Source organism: Typopeltis vanoorti, chromosome 21 (assembly GCF_054136105.1).
Source record: "Typopeltis vanoorti isolate ZY-2024b chromosome 21, IOZ_Tvanoo_1.0, whole genome shotgun sequence".
Lineage (NCBI taxonomy): Eukaryota > Metazoa > Arthropoda > Arachnida > Uropygi > Thelyphonidae > Typopeltis > Typopeltis vanoorti.
Genome location: NC_143569.1, coordinates 20612175 through 20638154, shown reverse-complemented (window position 1 = coordinate 20638154; position 25980 = coordinate 20612175). Strand labels below are relative to the sequence as shown.

Sequence of the window (25980 nt, the reverse complement as noted above, 5' to 3'; positions counted from 1 at the left end):
TGTCTCACACCAGATTTAACATTAAAACATCTTCCTGTGCTTCCTTCAATTCTAACTGCAGAATTACAACTCAAATAAAGACAAAGTAGTGCTTGATATAATGCCCCATTGACACCATATAACTGTAGCGTATTGAATAGCTTCTCTCTTGGCACCTTGTCATATGCCTTTTCCAAATTGGCAAAACTTAAATACACATCTTTGTTATATTCCCATGATTTCTCCACTATTTGTCGTAAAGTAAAGATCTGATCCTGACAGCCTCTATTATCTGATCCTGACAGCCTCTAATAATGAGTTATGTTCAAATAAAAGTAATTAAAAATTATTACTACGAAATGTTGTTTTTTGTTAACTACACCGTTATTTAGCATTTTGAATCATAAGTACTTAACATAGAAGGCTTTACTTTCTGTTTTGAGCAAACTCTCAAAAATATCCCGGTTTGATAAAAAAATTTTATGGTAAGTCTAGTTATGAGGATTGACTGAGGGAATGTGGAACTTCAGAGTTTGGTGGATGAAAGGAGAGGTGATATAATCTAGACTTTTAAACTGTTGAGAGGCAGTTACAGGGTAGACATTGGAGAGTTCTTTCACTTGGTGGAACGGTGGGAAGGAGCGATGATAACCGGGGGCCATCCCTGGAATTTATGAAAGGAGGCTGTGTGCAAGAGGATGAAGAGTGGTTTCTTTGCATGGAGGGTGGTTGAACCTTGGAATGCATTGCCTGAGAGAGTGGTTGGAGTGGGGACGGTTAATGGGTTCAAGGAGTGGTATGATAGACTTTGTATTTCCTAAAAACGACCTCCCACGATGAGTCTTTTGACTCCATGGAGGCCTGAATAATAATAATAATTACAATGACTCCATCTTCCTTTTAATCACTTGTTCTATTGCAGCAACCAATTATATATTATGTTCTTCATGATCTTTATTTTATATCAAATAGCCTCAAATGGCTTTCCTTACATATCTTTACCTTCCCGCTGAACTACTACTCTTCATGTCTACAATTCCTCTGTCATCAGTAATCCCCACTCTCCATTCTGCTCTCTCCCTGAAAATAGTATACCTCTTGCAGTTTATTCATATACCAACTTTCATCAACCACTGAAGCAACCAACATGGCAGCAGAGTGACCATCAAAAAGGATATAACTGAATTATTGAATGAGCATTTTATCAGCATATAACATACTGGTATAAATGATGATTTGCAACATGTAGAAGGGAGACAAATATTAGGAGAATTGGAAGTGACAGAATCAGAGTTGTATCAGGTGTTGATTGGGTTAGATATTAATAAGGCAGTGGGAATGGATGATATCACCGTGTATTTTTAAGGAATGTGCACAACAGTTTGCTATGCCCTTGATCTGGTTATTTTAATGAAAGTCTTGCAGTTGGGAAGGTTCCTAAGGAGAAGGCAAAATAGTACCACTCCAAGCATGGTTCTAGGACAGAAGTTTCCAATTAGAGACCAGCTGTATAACTGCAGTTATAGGCTGATGGAGATATTAGTTAGGAATATAGGTTGATGGACATAGTATGGATGGTTAGCATGGTTTTGAAATTAGAAAAGACTGGGTTGATGGACATAGTATTCTTTATGATCGTTAGCATGGATTTGTAAAGAGTAAGTCCTGTTTTAATAATTTATCTGCTTTTGCAAAGTCCAAGAATAGCACTGTATATGACTCTCCCCTTCTCTAAAGATACTCATTATCTTATCATAAAATGCAAGTAAAGGAGGATAACCAGTGATGTGCTCCAGTATTCTGTTCTTGAGACCTCTGCTGTTTAACTTGTTTGTAAATGATATAGCATGTGGACTGACAGGATTTTCAGCTGTTTGCTGATGATATAAAAATGGGAAGAATTATAAGCAATATTGATGTTAATTCCCTTCAGGAAGATTTTAATAGATTTTTGACTTGGACAAAGGAGTGGGATTTTAGTTTTGATATTAATAAGTATTGCATTCTGGATTCAATAGTATGGAGTGCAGAAATATAAGACTGTGTAGTATATAGACAATGCTGTACTGCAGGAAGTGGATGACATTTGAGATTTGGGAGTGATGATTGACAGTAGACCATAGAGGGCACATCACAGTGCTCATATGATAAGAAGTACTCTAACATGGATAAAGGAGGTTGTGCCACTCTATAAAGCACTGGTCATACCACACTTGGACTATTGTGCTCAGATTTGGTCACCTGGTTTTCAATGTGATGAGGAAACTTTGCAGAGGATTTAGCGACAAGTGACTAAACAATAACAGGATCTGGAATGCTGGCTGTGTGAATTGCAGAATTTGGTGGATAGCAGAAAAAGAGGTGATATGATAGATATATTTAAGTTAGTGAAGGTATTTTTTCAGATTAATCCAGAGGGGATTAAAAAGGGTAGAAATTGAGAGAGAAAGAGGAACAACTAGAGCCCACCTTTCAAAGTTATATAAGAGTGTGGTGAAGAGGGGGTGTGAGGAGATTTTTTACATTGACATTTGTCAGCGAAGGGAACGCATTACCAGAATATGTTGTGAAAGTAGGGAGTGTTAAGGATTTTAAGATTCAGTATGATAAATATGTTGTCACTTGAATGAAACTCCTACAATGAGTCTGCCTACTCCACAGGTGTAATAATAATAATACCAGACTTCTGTGGTGTCAAAAGATTCATTGCAGGAGGTGAACACAAAGCCCATCAAATGGCACTTAATTTCATTCCCTATATCCTCATTCATCCATTGTCAAGCAAGGACATTCCATTCACTAACCACTCTCCATGAAAAGAATATATGCCTTATGCTTATCCTTATCTACTCCTTGCTCACACCCATCTTATACAGTTTCAGGGATGTCCCTTGTTCTAATCCTTTCTCCAATTCTATAAAAAGTTTCTTTTACATTAACCGTAACAATCCTTTACCAACTTATAGATCTCAATCATATCCCCTCTCATCCTAAACAAAGTTTTGCAAACTGCATTCCCTCAATCCCTCTCTTCATATCCCACATTCCAAAGACTAGTCATCACCTTAGTCAGTCTTCTCTAGAACCTTCCTAAATATACCTTTATCACTATGAAAACCAGGAGGACAAAATCTGTGCACAATAATCCATATGAGGCCTGATGAAGGCCTTATACAGCAGAACCAGAACCTCTTTATATCTTCAAGTTAAGGTCTTCTGCATCATTACAATAGTCAAATGTGATTACCTCACAACTTATGCAGTGTGCCCTCCAGACTTCAGATCCTTGTCAATCACCACTCCAAAGTTTGTTGTCTCCTCAACTTCCTCCAAAATGTCCACACCAAATGTATATTTTGCATCCTATTACTGCCTCCCAAATGTCAGAACCTTACATTTAGTAACACTGAACTAACAGTCTCCCTCTCATTCAATTTATTCAAGTCCTCCTGTAATGCCACAATATCTGCTTGATTCTTCATTACTCTCCCTAGTTTTGCATACTCTACAAACAGTTGTATATCTAATACCATTAATACACAAGTTAAATACAAATGATCCCAAAACAGACCCCTGTGGCACACCACTAATAACTTTCCTGTTGCGGGACACTGCACCTCAATATACAACTTACTGATATGTATCTGAGAGCCAATTGCCTATCCAACTCACTAATCTATCATTCAATCCCATTTGCTTCAGTTTAGTTACCAATTGTGGTGTGTTAAGTTCTTCTCTTCTAGTATTAATCCATCAGACATAGGATTCACTTTTGCTAAAAAATTCATTTTTTGAGATGTCTGTTAGGTATTCCAGTCATAAAGTCTTATATGAACTTCAAAACCAAATCCTCTGGTCTTTGTTCATAATTTTTTCCCTTCCATCTGTTACTTAGATACTGACACTCTGCTAGTTTACCTGTTAATCTCTCATGAATTTCTTTATTGTGTATGTGCAATCACTCATGGCAAACACAAGTCAATAGCAACTGCCATATTGTCACTTTTTATTATTATTATTCTGATAACTTCAAAGGAGTCCAAGGATTCATTGCAGGAAAGTACCCCATTCCACATAACACACTGTCTCACAACTTAATCTTCCATTTCCATACAACAGCAGCATTACCTACCTATGAATAGTATTTTTTTGTCTGTAAACTGTGTAGGTTCTCTGGCCAATTTGCCTGTATGTGGGATGAAAAAACCCCAGTGTGATGTGATGACCTAACAAATAATGCAATGTGCCCTCTAAACTTCAGATTCAGTTGTGTACGGGGAGGAGTACTATTTTGAAGGAGGAAAGTCACCAGTGATGTGTGCCACAGAAGTCTGTTTTTGGGACCATTGTTATTTAATTTGTATAATAATGACATTGGGATAGGTTTAATTGGTGATATATAACTGTTTGCAGATGATGCAAAACTGAGGAGAATGATGAGGAATCAAGCAGATGTTGTGGCCTTACATGACTCAAATGGATTGTATGAGTGGGCAATAGTATGGAAATGTCAGTTCAGTGTTGCAAAAGTGTAAGGTTCTGAAATTTGACAGGCAACAATGGGATGCAAAGTATACACTTGGCAGGGAAACTTTGGAAGAAGTTGAGGAGATAGAGACCTTGGAGTGGTAGTGAACAAGGATATGAAGTTCAGAGGTTGCATTACACAAGTTGTGAAGACATCGCATCAGATTATGGCAATGAGACAGAGGACGTTAATTTGTAGTGATAAAAAGATTCTGTATAAGGATTTGATCAGGCTTTGTGTGGATTATTGTGCACAGATCTGGTCCTATGGTTTTCATGGTTAAAATGAGGATTATATTGGAAAAGGTTCAGAGAGGACAGACTAAAGTTGTAACTGGTCTTTGGGATGTGAAGACAGAGTGAGGGAATGCAGTTTACAAAGCCTTGTGGGATATGACTGCTAGTTTTGAGTTGGTAAAGAGTTGTTACCAGGTTAAAGTGGAAAAAATGTTTCATAGATGAGACGGGGGGAAGAACAAAGGGACATACCTAGAAGCTGTATAAGGAGTGTGAGCAGGAGCATAAAGAAAGTGGTTGCATGGAGAGATTGGTTAGCAAGTGGAATGCATTGCCTGACATAGTGGTGAATGCGTGTTTGCCACCCATGATGAGTCTTTGACTCTATGGAGGTCTGATGTCAATAATAATAATAAGTTTCCAGAAGTAAAAACCCTGCTACCTCCATATGAGATTGGCTAATGCACTAATTGAAAAAGTCCATATAAAGATTACTTTCATCAATTGTCTTTCCAACTTCACTATAGAGGTGTAAAAGAATATCTTTTTATGACAAAAAAAAAAATGGAATTTCCATATGATTAACAAATCAAAATGAAGCCGATTGAAACTATTACAAATACTGGGTCTCTGATAAATAGATTTAATGTAAAACACTTGACAGTTTTTTAAATATATGTATATATATATATATATATATATATATATATATATATATATATATATATATATATATATTAGTCTCTATCAGGCACACAGTAAGTGCTAATAATATGAAGCTACAAAACTAAACATAATTATAAAAATTTCAATGTACGAAAAGAATTGAAAAGATTCCTAATTGTAAATGATGATTACTCTACAATCCTCATAAATGTTCAATAGTTAAATGCCTTAGGATAATTATATATATATATATATATATATATTTGTTGTATGCTAGCAAAGATTTTTGAAATCAGGTGCATCAATAGCAGTTACTAAATCCGCTAATTCTCAGTGAAATTGCATACATGTTTATAACACTATGAGAATTTTTTTTTTTTTGTTGAAATTGTTGGTACATGGATAGCAAGAAAAAAATTCTGATATGAACATTTTAGAATTCTGTTGTTAACTTTTTTTTTAATATTAAAAATAAATGAAGAAAAAAAATAGAAGAAATGTCGAAATACTGGGATATTTTAATTTGGCTAGTTTTAAATGTTGGTACAGCAATCCCACGATTAGTGTGTCTAATGCATTCTTTAAAACAAGCACATTAATCGAAAATGCACTAATCGAATCTAATAACCTATGGGAAAAAGTATAATTCGTTCTTCAAATTTCTTTTTTGAACCTTAATTTTTTTTTTAATAAAAGAATTAAGGTGTCTCAGGGCCTAGTTAAAGGAAAACCATGAAGCTGAAAGACAACAAAACATATTTAGAATATAAATTTTATTATTCTACTTCTTAAAGAAATGAGCTAACCTAGTTTGGCGGGCATTTTGCTTCCTTTTTTTTCATACAACCAACGGTATGGCCCTATTGCCTCTTCTACTCTTCTGCAAAGTTTACTGCTTCTCACTTCATCAGGATCAGCCTCTAAGCATTGCTGTTTAAAAACTTCGATTGTACAAAAAATATTTTCAAATTGTTTCTGTGAAATCTCTTTTGGCTGACTATCAGTGGTTAAATTTTCTTCATATTCTTTGGGATCTTTCCGCTGTGCATCTAAATTTAGCAGGTCAGAATCACTCAATTCTTCAGAATGAGATTTAATTAACTCTTGGATGTTATCATTGAAGGGGAGAAAGAAATGAAGGACATATGAATTGGTCGCCAACACGCAAAATCACGTGCTTTATAGATAAAATTTCCCAACTGTTATACAAGCAAATAGTTACCACTTTAAAAACTACAATGATCATAAAAAAGAAGTTAATTTTCTGATGTGTAATAATAAGCAACTCATCCCAGAAGACAGATTGATTACCCTATAATCAGAATGGATTCTCCTTTTTGTGACATGCGCAGAAGTGTCTCGAATCTGTGGGCGTACTATAGGATGACATAAATTTGGGTGGTAAAAATTTGGAACATAGTGTACATGAAAGTAGTGTAGTATACCATTAAAAATAACTTTGTAAAATGTTTTAAATCGGTAACTAAACTATTTCATTCTGGTGAGTGATTTTTTAAAATAGTTAGCCATCAAAATGTATAGATGGAAAATTTTTAAAATCTGTAACATTTATTTTTAAGATGCATATAGGCACACTAATCGAATTTGGGTAATGTAAAAAAAATTACGCACTAATCAAGGGATTGCTGTACTATTTTAATATTGAACATATTACTTTACTATTCTGTTTAATATTTAATTATAGTTAATAATAACATATGCTCAGTGTAAAACTACCAAGCCATAAATCTATTAGTTTTAATTCTTCTTGAACATTGTAGTATTGCTTTCATATATTTAGTGATGAAAATAGCAATTAAAGGTGCTGTAAGTGAATTAATCACACATCTGAGTAATTTACATAATGTGAGTTAAGGACCACCATGGAGTCACAAGACTCATCATGATAAACTCATCTTGGACAACACAAAGACCATCATGCCATTCCTTAAACCTAATTGCCATCTGCACCATATCAAACAGTGCATTCCATGGTCCAAACGCAATTTGCATGTACTCAGTCAATGTTCACAACCAACACTCTACATAGAGTCCTGATATCATTTTTGTTATCTGCCCCTGTACCCTTGAAATCCCAGTGACCAAATTTTAATAATACTATTTAAGAGCATTATCTGATAAAATAAAATTAGCATGAGTAGAAAAGTTGAACTGGGAAACTGAGGTCAAGACTAATGAATATCTTTTCCTTTGGAGGAAACATTTAATATACCACTTTCAATTATCAACTAATGCAATTTAAGGATTATGGAAGCTTGTACAGATCTATTATTATTATTTGTTACATCATTATTATATTATATTATTTTAGTGGAGCAAACACCATAAGAAAAATTCCTTCTTTTTCAATTCAAAATGATGGTACATAGTACCCTTCGATTAGAAAAGGCCTAAGTTCAATTCGTGTCACGACAAGAGGAATCTTTATATATGGGAATTTTTCAATTGAAAGTTAGTTAGCCAATCTCATATGGAGGTAGCAGGGTTTTTATCCCAGGAAACTTCGTTTTTTTATCTCTCATACAGACAAATCGGTAGGCAGTAGATGGCATTAGTATAGATGATGTTGGTAGTGGTGGTTCAGTGTAGTTGGTGGAGACAAAGAGTTGTTGAGTAGGTGCCCTCCCTCGATGAGTCTTTGGGCTTCTCGGAGGTGTCACAAAATAATAATAACAATAAATATTATTATTTTTAATTTATGGTGGTTAATAAAAAAAAATATGATATACTGATATTTTACTACCTGTAAGGAATTACTCTGACATTTGAAGATGCATTTTTAGTGATTGCTTTGGTAAGCCATTCTGCTACAATACGGGACCATCTGAGTGATTCATAAAAGTCTTTGGATGTTTTCAGAACTGTATGATAAGTCATAATATTTGTAGCTGCAATATAACAAAAATAATAGAAATCAAAAATCCTTGGTCCTTAAAATATAGATAAAATATAACATTAATTATTAAAATAGAATAAGTAAGAATGATGACATGTGGCTAACTTAAGCAACCATGTCATAATTGTTACTGCTTATGATATCTCACTACTAACAGAGTCATCTTTTTATATTAATGCATTACTCCCTGAACTAAAGACCTAAAGATTTCTAATTCATATACATTAAATTACAAAATATCTATCTATCAGACTGGTCTAGCCAGCCTGATTGGCCGAGTGGTTAGCGTATCCACTCTCTAGCCAATGCCCACGGCAGGTTTGAATCCTGCTGTCGGGCTTGGATGTTTGTGATCGTCTGAGAAGAAACTAGTGGTGGCCAGTAGATGGTAGTGGTGCAGATGATGATGGTGATTGCAGTTTGCTGTAGTTTTTTGGAGACGGAGAGCTGTGAAGTGGGTGACCTTCCTCGATGAGTCTTTGGACTCCCTGGAGGTGTCTAATAATAATAATAAAGAACAAGCCAGCAGAGTGACTCAGTTAGTAAGGAAAACAAAAATGTAGTATGACCAGAAATTGACAAACCAGGCAAAGAAAAACAATAGAGTTTTTTTTTTTTTAGATATGAGACAAGTAGAAGGAAGCATATCTGCTCTCCAGCCAAAAGGCTGCAGGTTTGAACCACCTTGGGCATGAATGTTTGTGATTGTCTGTGAAAATAGTGGTGTTGGTTTGCAGTAGATGGCACTGGTGTAGATGATGAAGGTAGTTGTGGTAAGTGGAGTGTTGGAGATGGAGAATTGTAGAGCAGGTGCCCTCCTCGATGAGTCTTTGACTCCCTGGAGGTGTTATATAATAATAATAATAAAGATAGTGATAATGCTGTAACTTCAAATTATAGGTCAATTTGTATATTTGGAGTTGTGGTGAAGGTACTACAGAGATGGATTCAAAACAGCAGTATTTTCTGTGGTTATCAGCATGGGTTTGTTAAAGGGAGATCATATTTTACTAACTTCTTATTATTACGAGCAACTCCAAGGAGTCCTTAGACTCATCGAGGGAGGCCCAAACATCATGTCAAGAACAACTATTCAACATTCACACAGTATCTATCATACTTTGCCTTGAACTCATTCACAGTCATGGCACTCACAACAGACTCAGGCAGCTTATTCCACTGATTTACTACTCTCCAAGTAAAAAACCTAGCTCTAACACCCTTTAACCACACTCTTGTCCAGTTTCCATGGATGGCCCCTATTCCTCCCACACCAGTCCTGTTCTCAAAAATATCCTCTGAATTAAATTTATAGAAATCCTTCAGTAATTTGAATCTCAATCATATCACCCCTTTTCCGCCTATCAACCAATTTCTGCAACCCACAAATCTTCAATCTGTTCTCATAAGATTCATTCCATAGACCTGCCTCTGGATCCTCTCCACCCACTCCCCATCAAGAAGAAACCCTGGTGCCCAAATCTGGGCACAGTAGTAAAGATGGGATCTTATCAAGGCTCGATACAGAGGAACAATAACGTGCTCGTCTCTGCTCATCAAAGTAATCTTCAGTAACCAAGTGATTTGATATGTCGCAATATATCCCCTGAATTTTAGGTTTCTATCAATCAACCCCATATCTCTTGTCTCCCCTACTTCCTCCAGTACAACTCCTCCAATAGAGTATGAAGTGTCCAAAACCTCAAGACCTTACACTCTGATGCATTAAACTGACACCCCATTCATTTGCCCATCCATCTAGCTTATTCAAATCCTCTTATGTACTATAACAAGGTACAAATACCTTGGACAGGGGAGATGAACATACAGTGGTGTACTAGGATTTTGCAAAAGCTTTTGAAAGACTAACATGAAACAGATGTGATTGGATAAAAGATTATTATTATTATTATTATTCAGGCCTCCATGGAGTCAAAAGACTCATCACGGGTGGTCCTTCCTAGGAAACACAAAGTCTATCAAGACTCCTTTGAGGAGGTCCCTCCTAGGAAACACAAAGTCTATCATACCACTCCTTAAACTCATTGACTGTTCTCGCTCTCACCACTCTATCAGGCAATACATTCCATGGTTCAACCTCCTCCATGCAAAGAAACCACTCCTCAACCTATTGCTCACAGCTTCCTGTCGTAACTTCAATGGATGGTCCCTTGACATCACTCCTTCCCGCTGTTCAACCAAGCAAAAGAACTCCCCAGTGTAAATACTGTAACAACCTCTCAACAGTTTACAAGTCTAAATCATATCACCTCTCCTTCTATCTACCAAACTCTGCAGTCCACATTCCCTTAGCTGATCCTCATAACTAAAATTGAACAATCCTGAAACCATCTTTGATATCTGCCTTTGTACCCTTTCCACAGTTAATTTATCCTCTTCAAATCCTGGGGAACAAATCTGAGAACAATAGTCTAAGTGTGGTCTGATAAGGGTCTTATACAACAAAATACTAACTCTTTTATCTCTGCAGGTCAGCGTCCTTCTCAGTATTGCAGCAATCCTCTGGGTTACCATCACCATCTTCGCAATATGTCCCCTGAATTTCAGATTTCTAACAATCATCAACCCCAGATTTCTTGTCTCTCCTATTTCCTCCAGTACAGCTCCTCCAATAGAGTATGAAGTGTCCCAAACTTCAAGACCTTACACTTTGATGCATTAAACTGACACCCCATTCATTTGCCCATCCATCTAGCTTATTCAAATCCTCTTGCAGGGCTACCACATCTGCACTATTACTAATAACTTTTCCCAGCTTTACATCATCTGCAAACAACTGAATATCCCCCCACCCCCTGAAATACACTGACAATGTCATTGATATAAAGGTTAAACAATATAGGCATATAATTAGACACTTCTGGATGCTACCACCCTTATGCAATGGCAGTATCTTACCTTCCTTCCATTCCCCGGCAATCTTTCGGTAAAAAACAACCCTTTACTAACTTGTAGGTCTCTATCATATCTCCCCTCTTCCTCCTACCCACAAGACTCTGTAAATTGCATCTTCTCAACCTTTCCTCATATTTAACATTCCAAAGAAAGCTACTCAAATATGTGCACATTAGTCCATGTGTGGCCTAATTAAAGCTTTATACAATAGAATAAGAATCTCCCTACTTCTATAAGTCAGTGTCCTCTGCATCATTCTCAGTAGTCTTCATGTTGTCCTCACAATTTTGGCAATGTGTCCCGTAAATTTCAGACCCTTATCCACTATCACCCCAATATCTCTCATTTCCTCTACCTCTGACAATATATCCCCACCAACCATAAATTCTACATCCCATCTTTGTTTCCCAAATTTTAAAACCTTATATTTTGCAACATTGAACTTGCATCCCCAATCCCATGCCTATTCACTAAATTTATTCAAGTCTTCTTGTAACACCACAGCATCTTCTCTACTCTTCACAGATCATCCCAACTTTGCATCATCTGCAAACAACTGAATATCTCCATGCAAATCTTTGCCAATATCATTAACATACAAGTTAAACATCTCTAAACTTGTACATCTCTATCATATCACCCCTTTTCCTCCTATCCACTAGACTGTAAACTGCATCTTCTCAACCTTTCCTCATATTCAACATTCCATAGATCAGAAACTACCTAATTCAATTGCCTCTGCATCCTTTCCAACATCTGATTAGACCTAATAGGTCTGATTAGACCTATTAGATTTATTTTGCCCTCCTTCATGTGCAAATAAACCAGACATTATGGCTTAATGAATTTTGTTGAAATTCATTATGCACTTGACCTTGCCCTTGCACCAAACAGCCTCAGAGTGAATGGTAGCACATTGTTTTGGTGGACATAATTTTGTACTTTTTTCATAACATTCTCCCTTAAATATTTAACAATCCCTATTTGGTAAGCACAAGCATTATCTAAATTGTGTAATTGTAAAATAAGTTAGAAAATATACCTCTAAATCAAATTCAGAAAGTAAATTATTAAGAGGATAAAGGAAAAACTTTCTATTTATTTTATGTTTCTCTAAATTTTCTGGTATTTATTCAAATTTTATGTATCACTTAAATATTATTAGTATTATTACAGCACTCTATAGAGTTACAAGATGCAAAACTCTTTACATACTGCAATATTTGTCATGCAATATACACATTCAGTATAAGTGCACCACCCATTCTAGCAAAGTATATTCTACTGACTTCCTACTCTCTTTGGTACATATTTCTACTCCTTCTCCATGAAAAAATGTCCACGTTTCACTTCTTTGCTTACATGAACCTTATGTGACTTCTAGGGGATGACTTCTCATTCTTGTACCATATTAAGCTATGCATTATTTACCCTACATCTAATTGATAAGTTCCTCTCACCAGCTTATATTGCATGACAATATAAGCTGTTGCAGTATGTAAAGAGTTTTGCATACTCTCATATTTTTACATAATGTAAGTGAAAATATTTTTAAATACACAAACAAAGTAAAATGAAAATATTCACTATAGGTTCAGATATGTAAGAATATTATTACAAGCCTACCTCCAATTCTTTCAGTTCCATTTTCCATTGTTAAAAATTCCACTGCAGATTCAAACATTGCTTTCCCTCTGCAAATAAATGAAAACATGAAAAATCAATATCTACAGATAAGAAGAAATGGAGTACATCATAAAAATAATTAATTAGTTGGAAGGTTCTGAGTAGAACAAAACTTCAAATAATTTAATAAAATGTAACAGGATGATTATTATTATTAGGTTTGGCATTTGCACAGAATCCATGTCCTCATAATATGAGATCCATTTACCCACAGAACATTTATCATAGCTTTTCTTGTACTCAGTTACTGAAAAAGCACTCCCTGTTTCCAGCAACAACTGACTAAACTCACTCATAGTATGAGAAAACATTCTACTAACATTCCTGAACACTAACAATGTCAAGTTCTTTCCTAATAACCATATTTTTAATACTAACATTGATGCCGCAGTGTTTGATCAAGTGTTATATTTTAACCCAGTTCTTGAATCAATAACTTAAAACTGGTTTGAACACTATTGCACACAACCAGTTTACTATTTTGACTAATTCCTATGTTATTCCATATAAATTTATTTTATATGGAATATTTCTGGCTAAATATAAAAATGGCTACAATGTTTTACTTGTTCCACAGGGTTCTCCATTCAGGATGCAGTTGATGTTACTTGAACAATACGTTTCTTGAGCTTTCAGTGTCTGCCTCACATGGCTCTATCTGACTGTTTCCTATTCCCAAATTTAAAGAACGACTTGAAAGGAACAGAATTTACCACAGATGATGATGAAGTCGTATCTGCAGCTGAGGACTGGTTTGTGCAACAAGGGAAATACTTTTTTTCTCAGAGGATTGCAAGTGGTGCAGCAGCAGCATTATAACAAGTGTATAACACTTTGTGGGACATATGTAGAATAATGTGTAAGTTACATGGTTCTACCTCATAAGTGATAATGATGATTATCACAACTGTGCAGTGCAGCACACCCTTGTAATGCAAGCTGAGAGATGTTCGTATGTTGATTGGGGAAAAAAAAAATCTAATCAATGAATGAGTAATATAGTTGATAAAAAAAAATAATGATAATGAATTAAAAATTGCTAAAGCTGTCTCAAATTTACCTGGTTTGAAGATCTGGAAGATGTGAGGAAAGAAGAAATTAATATTTTGGGTAAATATTTCAGCAAATATTTTAATAACAATGAAGTAAAAACAGTTTCAGTAAATTTGGCAATGAATTTAAAGTTATGGGGAAGCATCTAAACACACAGGACCTTTTTGAAAGAACAAAGTAAAAGAACAGATTTTTATTTCTGCCAAAATTACTTGAACTTCTAGCCATTATACCAGCAAGCAGGTTACCATGTGAATGATGTTTTAATCAAATGAATGTAATAAAAGGGAAGTTGAGGTCATAAACTTAAAACATTACTAGTACATCATTATACATTGTTCCACTTCACAAAATGGGTGAAAAGGCTCATACTTTGAATTATAGGCAAAGTGTGTGTGTGTGTGTGTGTGTGTGTGCATGTGCGTGCACACACACACACACACACCTGGAGTAAGATGCTGGATAGATTGGTGAGCATTAGAATCCAAAACTGGATTGATGCTAGCATTATTTTTTATAATATAATGTTGTCTTATTCAGTTACTTGTAGTTATCTAAATTTTGTTAATTTTTAATTTTCATATTTCAAATCATTTTAATTTTAGGTTTATCTTTAACTGTAAACTCATTTTACTTTGTAATCCCCAATATGGCATTCTGGTATTTTGTTCAGCTCTGCAAATAGGATTAACATTCTTTGTTATAGCTTCACCTTGGGGTTATGTTGATGCACTGATGATGGCCAATTAAGTTTCTGGCTGAATTTGCAATAATAAAAATTATCATTTATTCTTGTGAATAAGTATGTTTAATAATCAATACTAGCACTATCGATATATAATATATATAGTTGTGATAATCAGCATAGATTTATTTAAGGGGGTTATATCTTAGCAATATACTTATGTATAACAACACTCTCCACACTGTTGTTATACTTATGTATAACAACAGTGTGAAGAGTGACCATGCAGACTGGTTCTGAGAAGATGCTGAACATGTGGAATTCTCTATCAAGACAGAGAAAGATAAAAAAAGAAAAGAAAAGAAAGGACTCCATGAAGATAGGGTTTATGTTGAAGTATAAAGCCAGTAATTACAGACTTAGGAAGCTTCTTGGAGCAGTGCCATAGCTGGAGAAGCTGCAAGAAAAGAATGTCATTAGTGCATGAGAAGTGATCAGGAATTGTTTGATAGAAGCAGCATCAGACTGCATATCCACAGTTAGGAGAATAAATTAAGTGGGGATTAAGGGGATGAGTAAAGACATAAAGCAAGAGGCTGCAAAAAGAAAAAAGAAAACATTGTGGAGGGAAATATAAATAAAAAAAAAGGTGATCAGTATACTCATAAGCACTACAAAGTGCAAGCAAGAAGGGTGACTACTATAGTAAGAAAGGCCATATCAGATTATGAGAGAAAATTAGCCAAGTAAGCCAAAGTAAACCCAAAAGAGTTTTTTTTCATTCTGTAGCAAGAGACTATTGAAAGATGACTAATCAATCCTGATGGTAGGGAGATGACAGAGGGGAATGAAATAGTTGAGTTCTTGAGTGATCACTTTGTCAAGGTGTATCTCATCCAGGAGGAGATTTTGTAGTTACTCACATAACTGAGACACATGTCAGAATTGAGGGAGATGAATAACAGGTGCTCAGAAGAGTGAAAAACATATCAATGTGAATAGATGGCATGTCAGCCCATGTACTATGAGTGTGCACGAGAATTGGCATTGTCTCTGATGAAGTTGTTCAATATAAGTCTCAATTCTGGCAAGGTTCCAAGGGAGTTGAAAAAAGGTTTGATAGTTTCATTACTTGAAAGTGGCTACTAGACAGAAGTAGCACACTACATGCCAATCAATATATCAGAGTATATTGTTAAATTTATTTAACAATATACAAAATTAAAAATAAATTTAGTTTAATCCTTTATCCAAGTGTATGCAAACAAAGTTTGCGCCTGAAAGTATCTTCAGGACTTCAGGATAAAAAGGTGGCACACCGTTTGGCAACTCCTATAGGAGGAGACGACCTTGCTAATGTTTCTGCTTGGTATCTCCACTTGGGCCTGGCTCCCACTGAAGAGACCTCAATAAAGGTCGAAACTAATCTGGGTAGTGGCCCTTCCCTTAATGCATAACATTATACATATCCACAAGGAGATGTGTTTTGCATTATGGGAGATACTGAGATAGGAGTGTTGGTAGCTTGCTCCACCTTTGCAAGGAGTTATACCACTTTACCCTTGTCCTGAAGATACTTTCAGGCACAAACTTTGTTTGCACACACTTGGATAAAGGATTAAACTAAATTTATTATAGTCTGACCAAGTGAAAAATAAACTTTCAATATATCAGAGTGGTTGTTAATGTCTCTAGGCAGTACAGGTTTGTAAAGGGTGTTCTGTCTTAGTAATATATTCACATTTTATAATAAAGTGATAGTGGAATTGGATAAAGGAAATGGCTACACCATGATACTACTGGACTTGGAAAAGGCATCTGAGAGAATACCACATGGAAAACAATTACAAAAGTTAGAGCAAATGGGAATGGATATGAAGCTAGTAGCATGGGTAAGGGATTGGGGTCTGACAGACAGGCACCAGAGAGTAGTATATGGTGGAGTGGAATCTAAGAAAATGAGGGTGACTGTGGAGTACCTCAGGACACTGTACTTTAATTTGTATATCAATGATATACTGAAAAAATTAAAGGAGGATATTCAGTTGTCTGCTAATGATGCAAAACTGGAGAAGGCAATAGCTGATAACTGACAGATAGTTTGTATGGTGGTCTTTCAAGAAGTGAGTAATTTACCTCCAATTTTCATAATTATAAATGTATATAAGTGATTTTTTTTTCCCACCCTCTTGGCTTGAATATAACTTAGTAAAACTGTATCGGTTGTTCAGTTACACTTAATGATCAACATCCGTATCAGCATAAGATTAACAACTGAAATTAATTTCTCACTTGGTTAGAGTATAATAAAATTAGTTTAATCCTTTATCCAAGTGTGAGCAAACAAAGTTTGGCCTGAAAGTATCTTCAGGACTGGGATAAGGTGGTACAACACCAGAGAAACTCGTTGCAAAGGTGGAGCAAGCTACCAACATTCCTATCTCAGTATCTCTCATAATGCAAAACATATCTCCTTGCAGATATGTCTAATGTTATGCATTAAGGGAAGGGCCACAACCCAGACTAGTTTCGACCTTTATTGAGGTCTCTTCAGTGGGAGCCAGACCCAAGTGGAGATACCAGGCAGAAGCATTAGCAGGTCATCGCTACCTATAGGAGTTGCCAAATGGTGTGCCACCCTTTTTTAATAAATTACTCTGGATTTAGAGAAAGATGTTGAAAGTTTATTTTTCACTTGGTTAGAGTATAATAAAATTAGTTTAATCCTTTATCCAAGTGTGTGCAAACAAAGTTTGCACCTGAAAGTATCTTCAGGACTGGGGTAAGATGGTACAACACCAGGCTCGTTGCAAAGGTGGAGCAAGCTACCAACACTCCTATCTCAGTATCTCTCATAATGCAAAACACATCTCCTTGTGGATATGTCTAATGTTATGCATTAAGGGAAGGGCCACAACCCAGACTAGTTTCGACCTTTATTGAGGTCTCTTCAGTGGGAGCCAGGCCCAAGTGGAGATACCAGGCAGAAGCATTAGCAGGTCATCTCTACCTATAGGAGTTGCCAAATGGTGTGCCACCCTTTTTTAATAAATTACTCTGGATTTAGAGAAAGATGTTGAAAGTAAGGATTAAACTAATTTTATTATACTCTAACCAAGTGAAAAATAAACTTTCAACATCTTTCTCTAAATCCAGAGTAATTTAATAAAAAAGGGTGGCACACCATTTGGCAACTCCTATAGGTAGAGATGACCTGCTAATGCTTCTGCCTGGTATCTCCACTTGGGCCTGGCTCCCACTGAAGAGACCTCAATAAAGGTCGAAACTAGTCTGGGTTGTGGCCCTTCCCTTAATGCATAACATTAGACATATCTGCAAGGAGATGTGTTTTGCATTATGAGAGATACTGAGATAGGAGTGTTGGTAGCTTGCTCCACCTTTGCAATGAGTTTCCCTGGTGTTGTACCACCTTACCCCAGTCCTGAAGATACTTTCAGGTGCAAACTTTGTTTGCTCACACTTGGATAAAGGATTAAAGTAATTTTATTAGAAATTAATTTCCTACCGCTGATCACCCCCACGAGTTGACACGTGTTACAAGCAACTGTCCCATATAGCCTGAAGGTAATGTCAATGGAAGCATCACCTCTCAGAACAAGCAACAAAACTTTAACTATATTTGTCTCAAACTTTGTTCTTTAAAGCAACTTAGTAGTATTTAAAGTTAAAACATTACATGATTACAAATTTGACTACAAGCAGTCACCAAGATGATGAAATTGAGTTTGAAAAAATCCTTAATTTGTTGTGTAATTTGTTGCCAAAATAAGCTGTAATTTAAGAAATTATCTCAAAAAGGACATATCAGCACTTATCAAATAACCTAAGGTATTTAACAAAATGAAAAATGAAAGAAAAATGTAAAAGCAACTAAGCAGATGCAGGATAATTTAGCTCAACTTACTCTATTATATTCACAAGTCTAAAAACAATATTAAAACCCAAGATTAACTGAAGTGATTCTTGCTTTAAATTAACAGTCAAATTGGAAGCTCGATTAAACAGTGAAGAAACTAAAAATGTCATAAAAGAAAAAAAAAACTTAAGAAAAATCAAAATTGGAATCAAGAAAATGCAAGAAATAATAATAACAGAGAAACTTGATTCAAATACAAAGAAATAAAAGACATTAATGTACTGTATAATGTGATGTGCCATACATCTGCCAAGGAATGCAAAGACCACCTATAGTGCCATAAAAAATATCTTTCAAGGCTAGTTGTCAATAATATTCCCAGGGAAAAATTACTGACCAATACAATAAATTGAATAAGTTTACTGAATGAAGATTTCTTTGCTTGGGATTCAAAATTACCCAAAAATGTATTATGGCCAATAAAATAATGAATAGGAAGAACTTAACTATTGAAGATAACCCAAGATTGAGGATAAAACTCATGAAAACCAGTGTTAAAATCCTGTGAAGAATTTGTCACTCCATTAACTATGTAAGTGTTATGAAGTATCCATTAGTTTGAACTATTCACTAGTTGCCCATTATGTTCTTAGGGACAAGCAATAAGTTTAGTGAATTCCCACATAATGAGTTCTGAGATTATTATTATAATATCCCCATTATCAGTTGACAGAAGTTCTTTGGATGTGGAAACTGCTTTTGATCTCTAGGGCATTTCATCAGATTTGGCAAAGAGACATTAAGTTCTTATATGATCTATCCTCCTAACTTTTTTATGTGACTCCTACCTGCAAAAAATTATTATAAATCTTTAGTACGACAGGTGGACTAAGTAGTTTTTTAATTTTTATTATTATAATAAGGATATTTCCATGGATTTGGAAGACTCATTGTGGGAGACTCTATTATGACACACTGGCTATTATTCACACAATACTTATCATACCTCTCTTTAAACTCATTAACTCACAGCCACCTCTAGCAACACATTCCACCCATTCACCACCTCTAAGCAGCAAAAAAAAAAATAAAATAAAATAAAAAATAAAAATAAAAATTAGTTCTAACACCATCGTTAACCACACTCTTACTCAATTTTGAGTGACCCCTCCTGCACTGTACTGAACCAAAGTCAGCAGTGCCAATCCTATAAAACCCCTTTAATAACTTATATGCTTCTGTTATGTCTCCTCTCTTATGCTATCAGGTAGTTTTTGAATCCCACAGACCTCCAATCTATTCTCATAAGAATCATTCCACAGACTTGCCACGTTTGACAGTTGCCTCTGAAACCTCTTCATCACTAACAAATCCAAGCAACCAGATCTGCACACAACAGTCCAGATGTAGCCTTATAAAGGGGAACAATAACTTCCCTATCCCTGCTTGTTACTGTGTTCTTCAACAACCATGTAATTTGATGTGCTGTTTTGGTCACTTTTGCAATATGCCCTCTCAACTTCAATTTCCTGTCCACAATCACTCCTCATCCCCCTTGGCCTCGTCAGCTTCTTGCAGTTCAGTTCCATTAGTATAGTACACTGCTTGTGATCTCATCCTTCCAAAGTGCATCAACTTACATTGGACCACATTAAATTGGCAGCCATTTACTTTTGTCCATACTGCCCAGTTTATTTAAGTCATCCTGCAAGATCACGACATCACCTTCATTGACTGTGGCCCTTTCCAATTTTGCATCATTAAACAACTGGATATTTCCCACCAATTTAATTCCTATATATCAAATGTACAAATTACACTTCAGAGGCCCAAGTACTGAGTCCTGAGGTACACTAGTCACCTACCTCCTTCTGGACTCAACTTCTCCATAAAGTACTCTTTTATCTATCCATCAGCCATCCTATAGTCCAAATCACCAGCTTTGGATCCATTCTCATTTGCTCCAATTTAGGCAACAGAGTTCCATGTGGAATTCTGTTAAATGCCTTTGGAAAGTATAACAGTATTACTGAGGCAAGATCTACTTTTCACAAAACCATGTTGCTCCTTATAAAACTATCATATTTCTGTTTACCCAGTTCTGAATTCTGACTTTTACCAATTTCTCCAAAACCTTAACCACCACTTCTGATATACTGATTGGCCTATAATTTGCTGCTTCTGCCTTGGAGCCTCATTTATGCAGTGGAATCATTCCCCCCCCCCCTCTCGACTTCATTGGAACTTTTCCAGAACTGAGGATTGAATTAAACAACTTGGGGTTGAGGTGCCAATTCTCTTGCACACTGTCTTAATACATTAGCTGATATGCTAAGCACCTCCATTTTTTTCTGTGATCTCTGTTCTCCCACAGCACATCTGACATTGAAGAATCACAAACAAGATGGTACATTTTTGAAAAGTGATCACTTAGTAAGCCAAATGCTTGATTTGCTTCCCTATCAGTGACACTTCTTAAAGTCATCCTTTCATAGTCATTCCTCCTTTTACTTGCCATATAGCAACTTAAGATTCCTTTTGGACTCATCAGCTAGCTTCCTCTCATAATTCGCCTTACCATACAGGTCAAGGTATATAGGTCACTATTAATGGGCATGTTTTTTCACTTTTTTTTTTCTTTATATTCCCTCCACAACTTATCTGTAACTCTTGCTGATCCTATTCATTCATCTAATTCCTACTTGATTTATCATTATGACTCTTAGTATATAGTAGGATACTGCTTTCTTAAACCTCTCTTGACAACTTCCCATGCACCATGACCATCCTCCTCTCCAAATTCTCATGTCATGGAACTGCTGAAAGCTGATTCCTTTGCTTGTCATAGTTTATAATTCTGCATATACTCCTTGTTAACAGAAAATTCTGCACACACATGCATTATATACATATATATGTATATATGTGAGTGGATAGCATATCCACTCTCCAGCTAAAAGGCTGTGGGTTCAAATCCTGCCATGGGCATGGATGTTTGTGATTGTATGTGGAAATACCAGTGGTGGTCGGCAATAGATGGCATTGGTGTAGTTGTGGTCAGCTAGTGATTGAATGGTGGAAGACAGAGCTGTAGAACAGGTGCCCTCCCTCGATGAGTCCTTGGACTTCTTGGAGGTGTCAAATAATAATAAAAAAAATAATAATACAGCTGTCTTTATGGAGTCAAAAGACTCATTCCAGGAAACCCATACTAACCATTATTCACACAATATTTATTACACCTATACTTAAACTCATTCACTGTAGAGGCATCACAACTACTTCCAGGAATCCATACTACTCATTATTATTATTATCCGAAGACCCCTATGGAGTCAAAGGCTCATCTAGGAGGTCCCTTTGCACACAGCTCATCATACCATGCCTTAAACACACTCAAATTCTCTGCAGACATGTCCTCTCAGGTAAAGCATTCCAATCATTCACAACTATGCATGCAAAATGCCTACTTCTCACTCCCTTGCTCACATCCTCCTTATACAACTTCCAAGGATGACCTCTGGTTCTCCCCTGATCTCCCACCATTTCCTGTAAAACCTCTCCAACACTGATCCTATAACAACCCCTTACTAAATTAAATAATCTGTATAGTTCATGGTTATATCTTTTCCTCCACACATCATTCTCTTGTACTGCTCCAAAAATATATCTGGACTCTTCTTTCAAACAGACCTAGCAATCTTTCCTCTGCCATTGATAATACCCAGTTTTCAGAGGCATAAGTTAATACTGGTCTTACAAGTACTTTGTACATCATTATCTTTGTTTTTCTTGAGATTATATGTGATTTAGGTGTTTCGTAAGTCCACAGAAGCATCTATTTGTGGAAAGAATACGTCCCTGAATCTTGGTACTGATATTATTTTTACAATTAACTTTTGATCCCAAGTATATAAAACTATGTGCAATTTCAAATTTATAGGAACCAATTTCAGTTTGAGAAGGATTATTATCACAAATCTTTCTAGTTACTGGCATATACTTTGTTTTTTTCTTGGTTAATCTGCAAATTCATCTTCTTTGCTGCCTTTTCTAAACTGGTGAAAGTTTCTTAGAACATATCATTACATCACCTTGGACATATATGACACCCAAATTCCATTCATCTGGAATTGTTTTATTAATCCAGATTTTGTTGATAAGTTTATTATCATTATCATTATTCAGGCCTCCATGGAGTCAAAAGACTCATCGTGGGAGATCCTTCCTAAGAACATAAAGTCTGTCAAGATTCATCGAGGGGAGGTCCCCCTTAAGAAACACGAAGTCTATCATACCACTTCTTAAACTCATTGACCATTCTCGCTCTCACCACTCCATCAGGCAATGCATTCCACCGTTCAACCACCCTCCATGCAAAGAAACCACTCCTCACCCTCTTGCTCACAGTTTCCTTTCGTAACTTCCAGGGATGGCCTCTTGAAATCACTCCTTCCCGCTATTCAACCAAGCGAAAGAACTCCCCAGTGTCAGCCCTGTAACCACCTCTCAGCAGTTTAAAAGTCTCAATCATATCACCTCTCCTTCTTCTATCCACCAAACTCTGCAGTCCACATTCCCTCAGCCGATCCTCATAACTATGCTTGTACAGTCCTGAAACCATCTTTGTCATCCATCTTTGTATCCTTTCCACAGTTAATTTATCCCCTTCCAATCTTGGGGACCAAATCTGAGAACAATAGTCTAAGTGTGGTCTGATCAGAGACTTATACAATGGAATGATAACCTCTTATCTCTGCAGATCAGTGTCCTTCTCATAATTGCAGCAATCCTCTGTGTTACCTTTACCACCTTTGTAATATGTCCCCTAAACTTCAGGTTTCTATCAATCATCAACCCCCAGATCTCTTGTCTCCCCTACTTCCTCTAGTATAACTTCTCCCATAGAGAATGCAGCATCCCATTGATGTTTTCCAAACCGCAAGACCTTATATTTTGCTGCATTAAACTGATTTCCCCCCATTCATTTGCCCATCTATCTAGCTTATTCAAATCCTCTTGCAGGGCTACCACATCTGCACTATTACTAAGAATCCTTCCCAGCTTCGCATCATCTGCAAACAACTGAATATCCCCTTGCAGTCCACTGGCAATGTCATTGATATAAAGGTTAAACAATATAGGTCCTAGTACTGAGCCCTGTGGGACCAAATAAATTCCACGCTCCATCTATCCCAGTTTGGGAAAGTGGCAGAGGTCAACTGAACCTCTCTCTGGAACTTCGACCTTTCCGTAGCGCAACTGGAAGAACGACAGTACATTGCGCCCTTCGATTGGAATAGGCCTAAGTTCGATTCTCGTAGCGACGGGAGGAAAATCTCTATCTGGACGATTTTCAATTGAAGGTGAGTTAGCCAATCTCATACGGAGGTAACAGGGTTTTTTCACCCGGAAACTTGGGTTTTTCATCCCGCATACAGACAAATCAGCCTTTCAGAACACACGCAATTTACAGACATAGAATACTAGTTGTAGTGGTAAGTGGGCGGTAGATGGCGTTGATTCGTAGTAGAGGTTCGGTGTAGTGGTTGAGACAGTTGTATCAGTTTAGACAGTTGTAGGTGTCCTCCTGCGATGAGTCTTAGGACTCCTTGGAGGTGTCAGGAATAATAATAATAAAAAAAAAACATTCAGGTTAACCAGGATGTTGAAACAGAAAATAAAATAATAATAAAAAAATAAAAAAAAGTTGACACAGCTGCTTGAACTATTCTGTACCTGCACTATTACTTAGTTCTGCTTGTATCCTATCCATTCCTAAGGCCTTATTTTTCTTAAGTTTTTTAATAGCTGCCTCCACTTCTGCATCTGTTGGTACTGGTTCAACATCTTCTAGATCTATGTCAGTTGGATGATTTTTTTGCGTGAAAGGGTTGACTTCCTGCCATTACACTTTTAAATCCTTGTATGTCTGATGTTAATAGTAATAATAATAGCTGCCTTCACTTCTGCATCTGTTGGTACTGGTTCAACATCTTCTAGATCTATGTCAGTTGGATGATTTTTTTTATTGAAAGGGTTGACTTCCTGCCATTACACTTTTGAATCCTTGTATGTCTGATGTTAATAGTAATAATAATAATTTAGTTGTCCCAAAATGGAAACAAAATGAGCAAGGTTGTTCTTAACATCATTTGTCACCAGGAACAAAAATTTGAATGGAATTGAAGAGTCAAATTACTGCCAAAACTTTAAGTACATCAATAAGTAAACCAACTTAGATACATTAGCACTGAAAGGAAAATTTATAAACTGGTCTCAAAGCATCACTTTGCTGTCACCTGCAAGCAAGCAACATCTTAATCTAGACAAACAGTTAGCACTAAGACATTAAAGATTGAATAATGGTGGGATATTAAGTTAATATTCTTGAGAAAATTCAACACAATGAATGCTCTGAGACAACTAAGCAATGTCAGTCTCCCAGATTTTTGATAAAGGGAAGCAGCCAAATTTGTTAAAATTTAACATATGTTGCAATTATTATTATATTATTATTATTAACATCCAACCTCCATGGAGTCCGAGACTCATTGTGGGAGATACACACTACTGTGCACAATGCTCATCCAACCATGCCTTAAATTGATTCAATGTGTCTACATTCACAACACACTCAGGCAATGCACTCCGCTCACCAACCACTCTCCATGAAAAAAATCTGCTCGTCACTCCTCTGCTTACACCATATTTATACATTTTCCAGCAATGGCCTTTTGTTCTATCCAACTCTCTCTCTTGTTTTATTAAAAACTCTTCCATGTCAACCTGATAACAATCCCTGACTAGCTTATGTCTCAATCATATACCCCCTCTTTCTCCTATTAATGAGGCTTTGCAATTTACATTCTCTCAATCTGTCCTCGTGACCATAAAAACCAGCAACAGATCTGTGTACAATAATTCATATGAAGCCTAATCAAGGCATTAACAAGTTGTGAAGATCACATCAGAAGCCTAATCTGATGTGGTCTTCACAACTTGTGCAGTGTGGCCCCTTAATTTCAGGTCCTTGAACACCAGCAATCCTAGATCTCTCATTTCCTCTACCTCCTATAATTTGAAAACCACAGCCTTATCACTACCTTTATGCAGTGGAACAATTTTACCTTCTTTCTACTCCCTTGGAACATGTGCTGTTGTAAGACTCTTATTAAACAATATTGCCAATGCTACTCCCAATTCTCTGGAGCATTCCTTTAAGATGTGTGGTGATATGTCATTGAATCCTATCAGCTTATTGATATGAAGTTTATTTATTCCCTCAAATATCTCCTGCTCACTCACAATTAAGCCATCCTCTCTGCAGAATTTTCTGTTAACAAGGAGTATATGCGGAATTATAAACTATGACAAACACATGTCTTCTACACTTAAGTTCCTCATGATTCCACCCTGATCAGATGAAACACTCTT

The 25980-nt window shown here is 36.3% G+C and overlaps 1 protein-coding gene across 5 annotated transcripts in view; it reads right to left on the bottom strand.

The window, feature by feature from the left end:
* LOC150094664 (NPC intracellular cholesterol transporter 1-like) overlaps positions 1-25980 on the bottom strand; it is a 672338-nt gene that overhangs the window by 93833 nt on the left and 552525 nt on the right. For all 5 annotated transcript variants that reach the window (XM_090411086.1, XM_090411087.1, XM_090411088.1 and 2 more), the window contains exons 20-21: positions 12869-12936; positions 8174-8318 (exon numbers count right to left, since the gene is read on the bottom strand). In XM_090411086.1, the coding sequence (XP_090267212.1) occupies positions 8174-8318; positions 12869-12936 (213 nt within the window). The remainder of the gene's footprint in view (positions 1-8173; positions 8319-12868; positions 12937-25980) is intronic.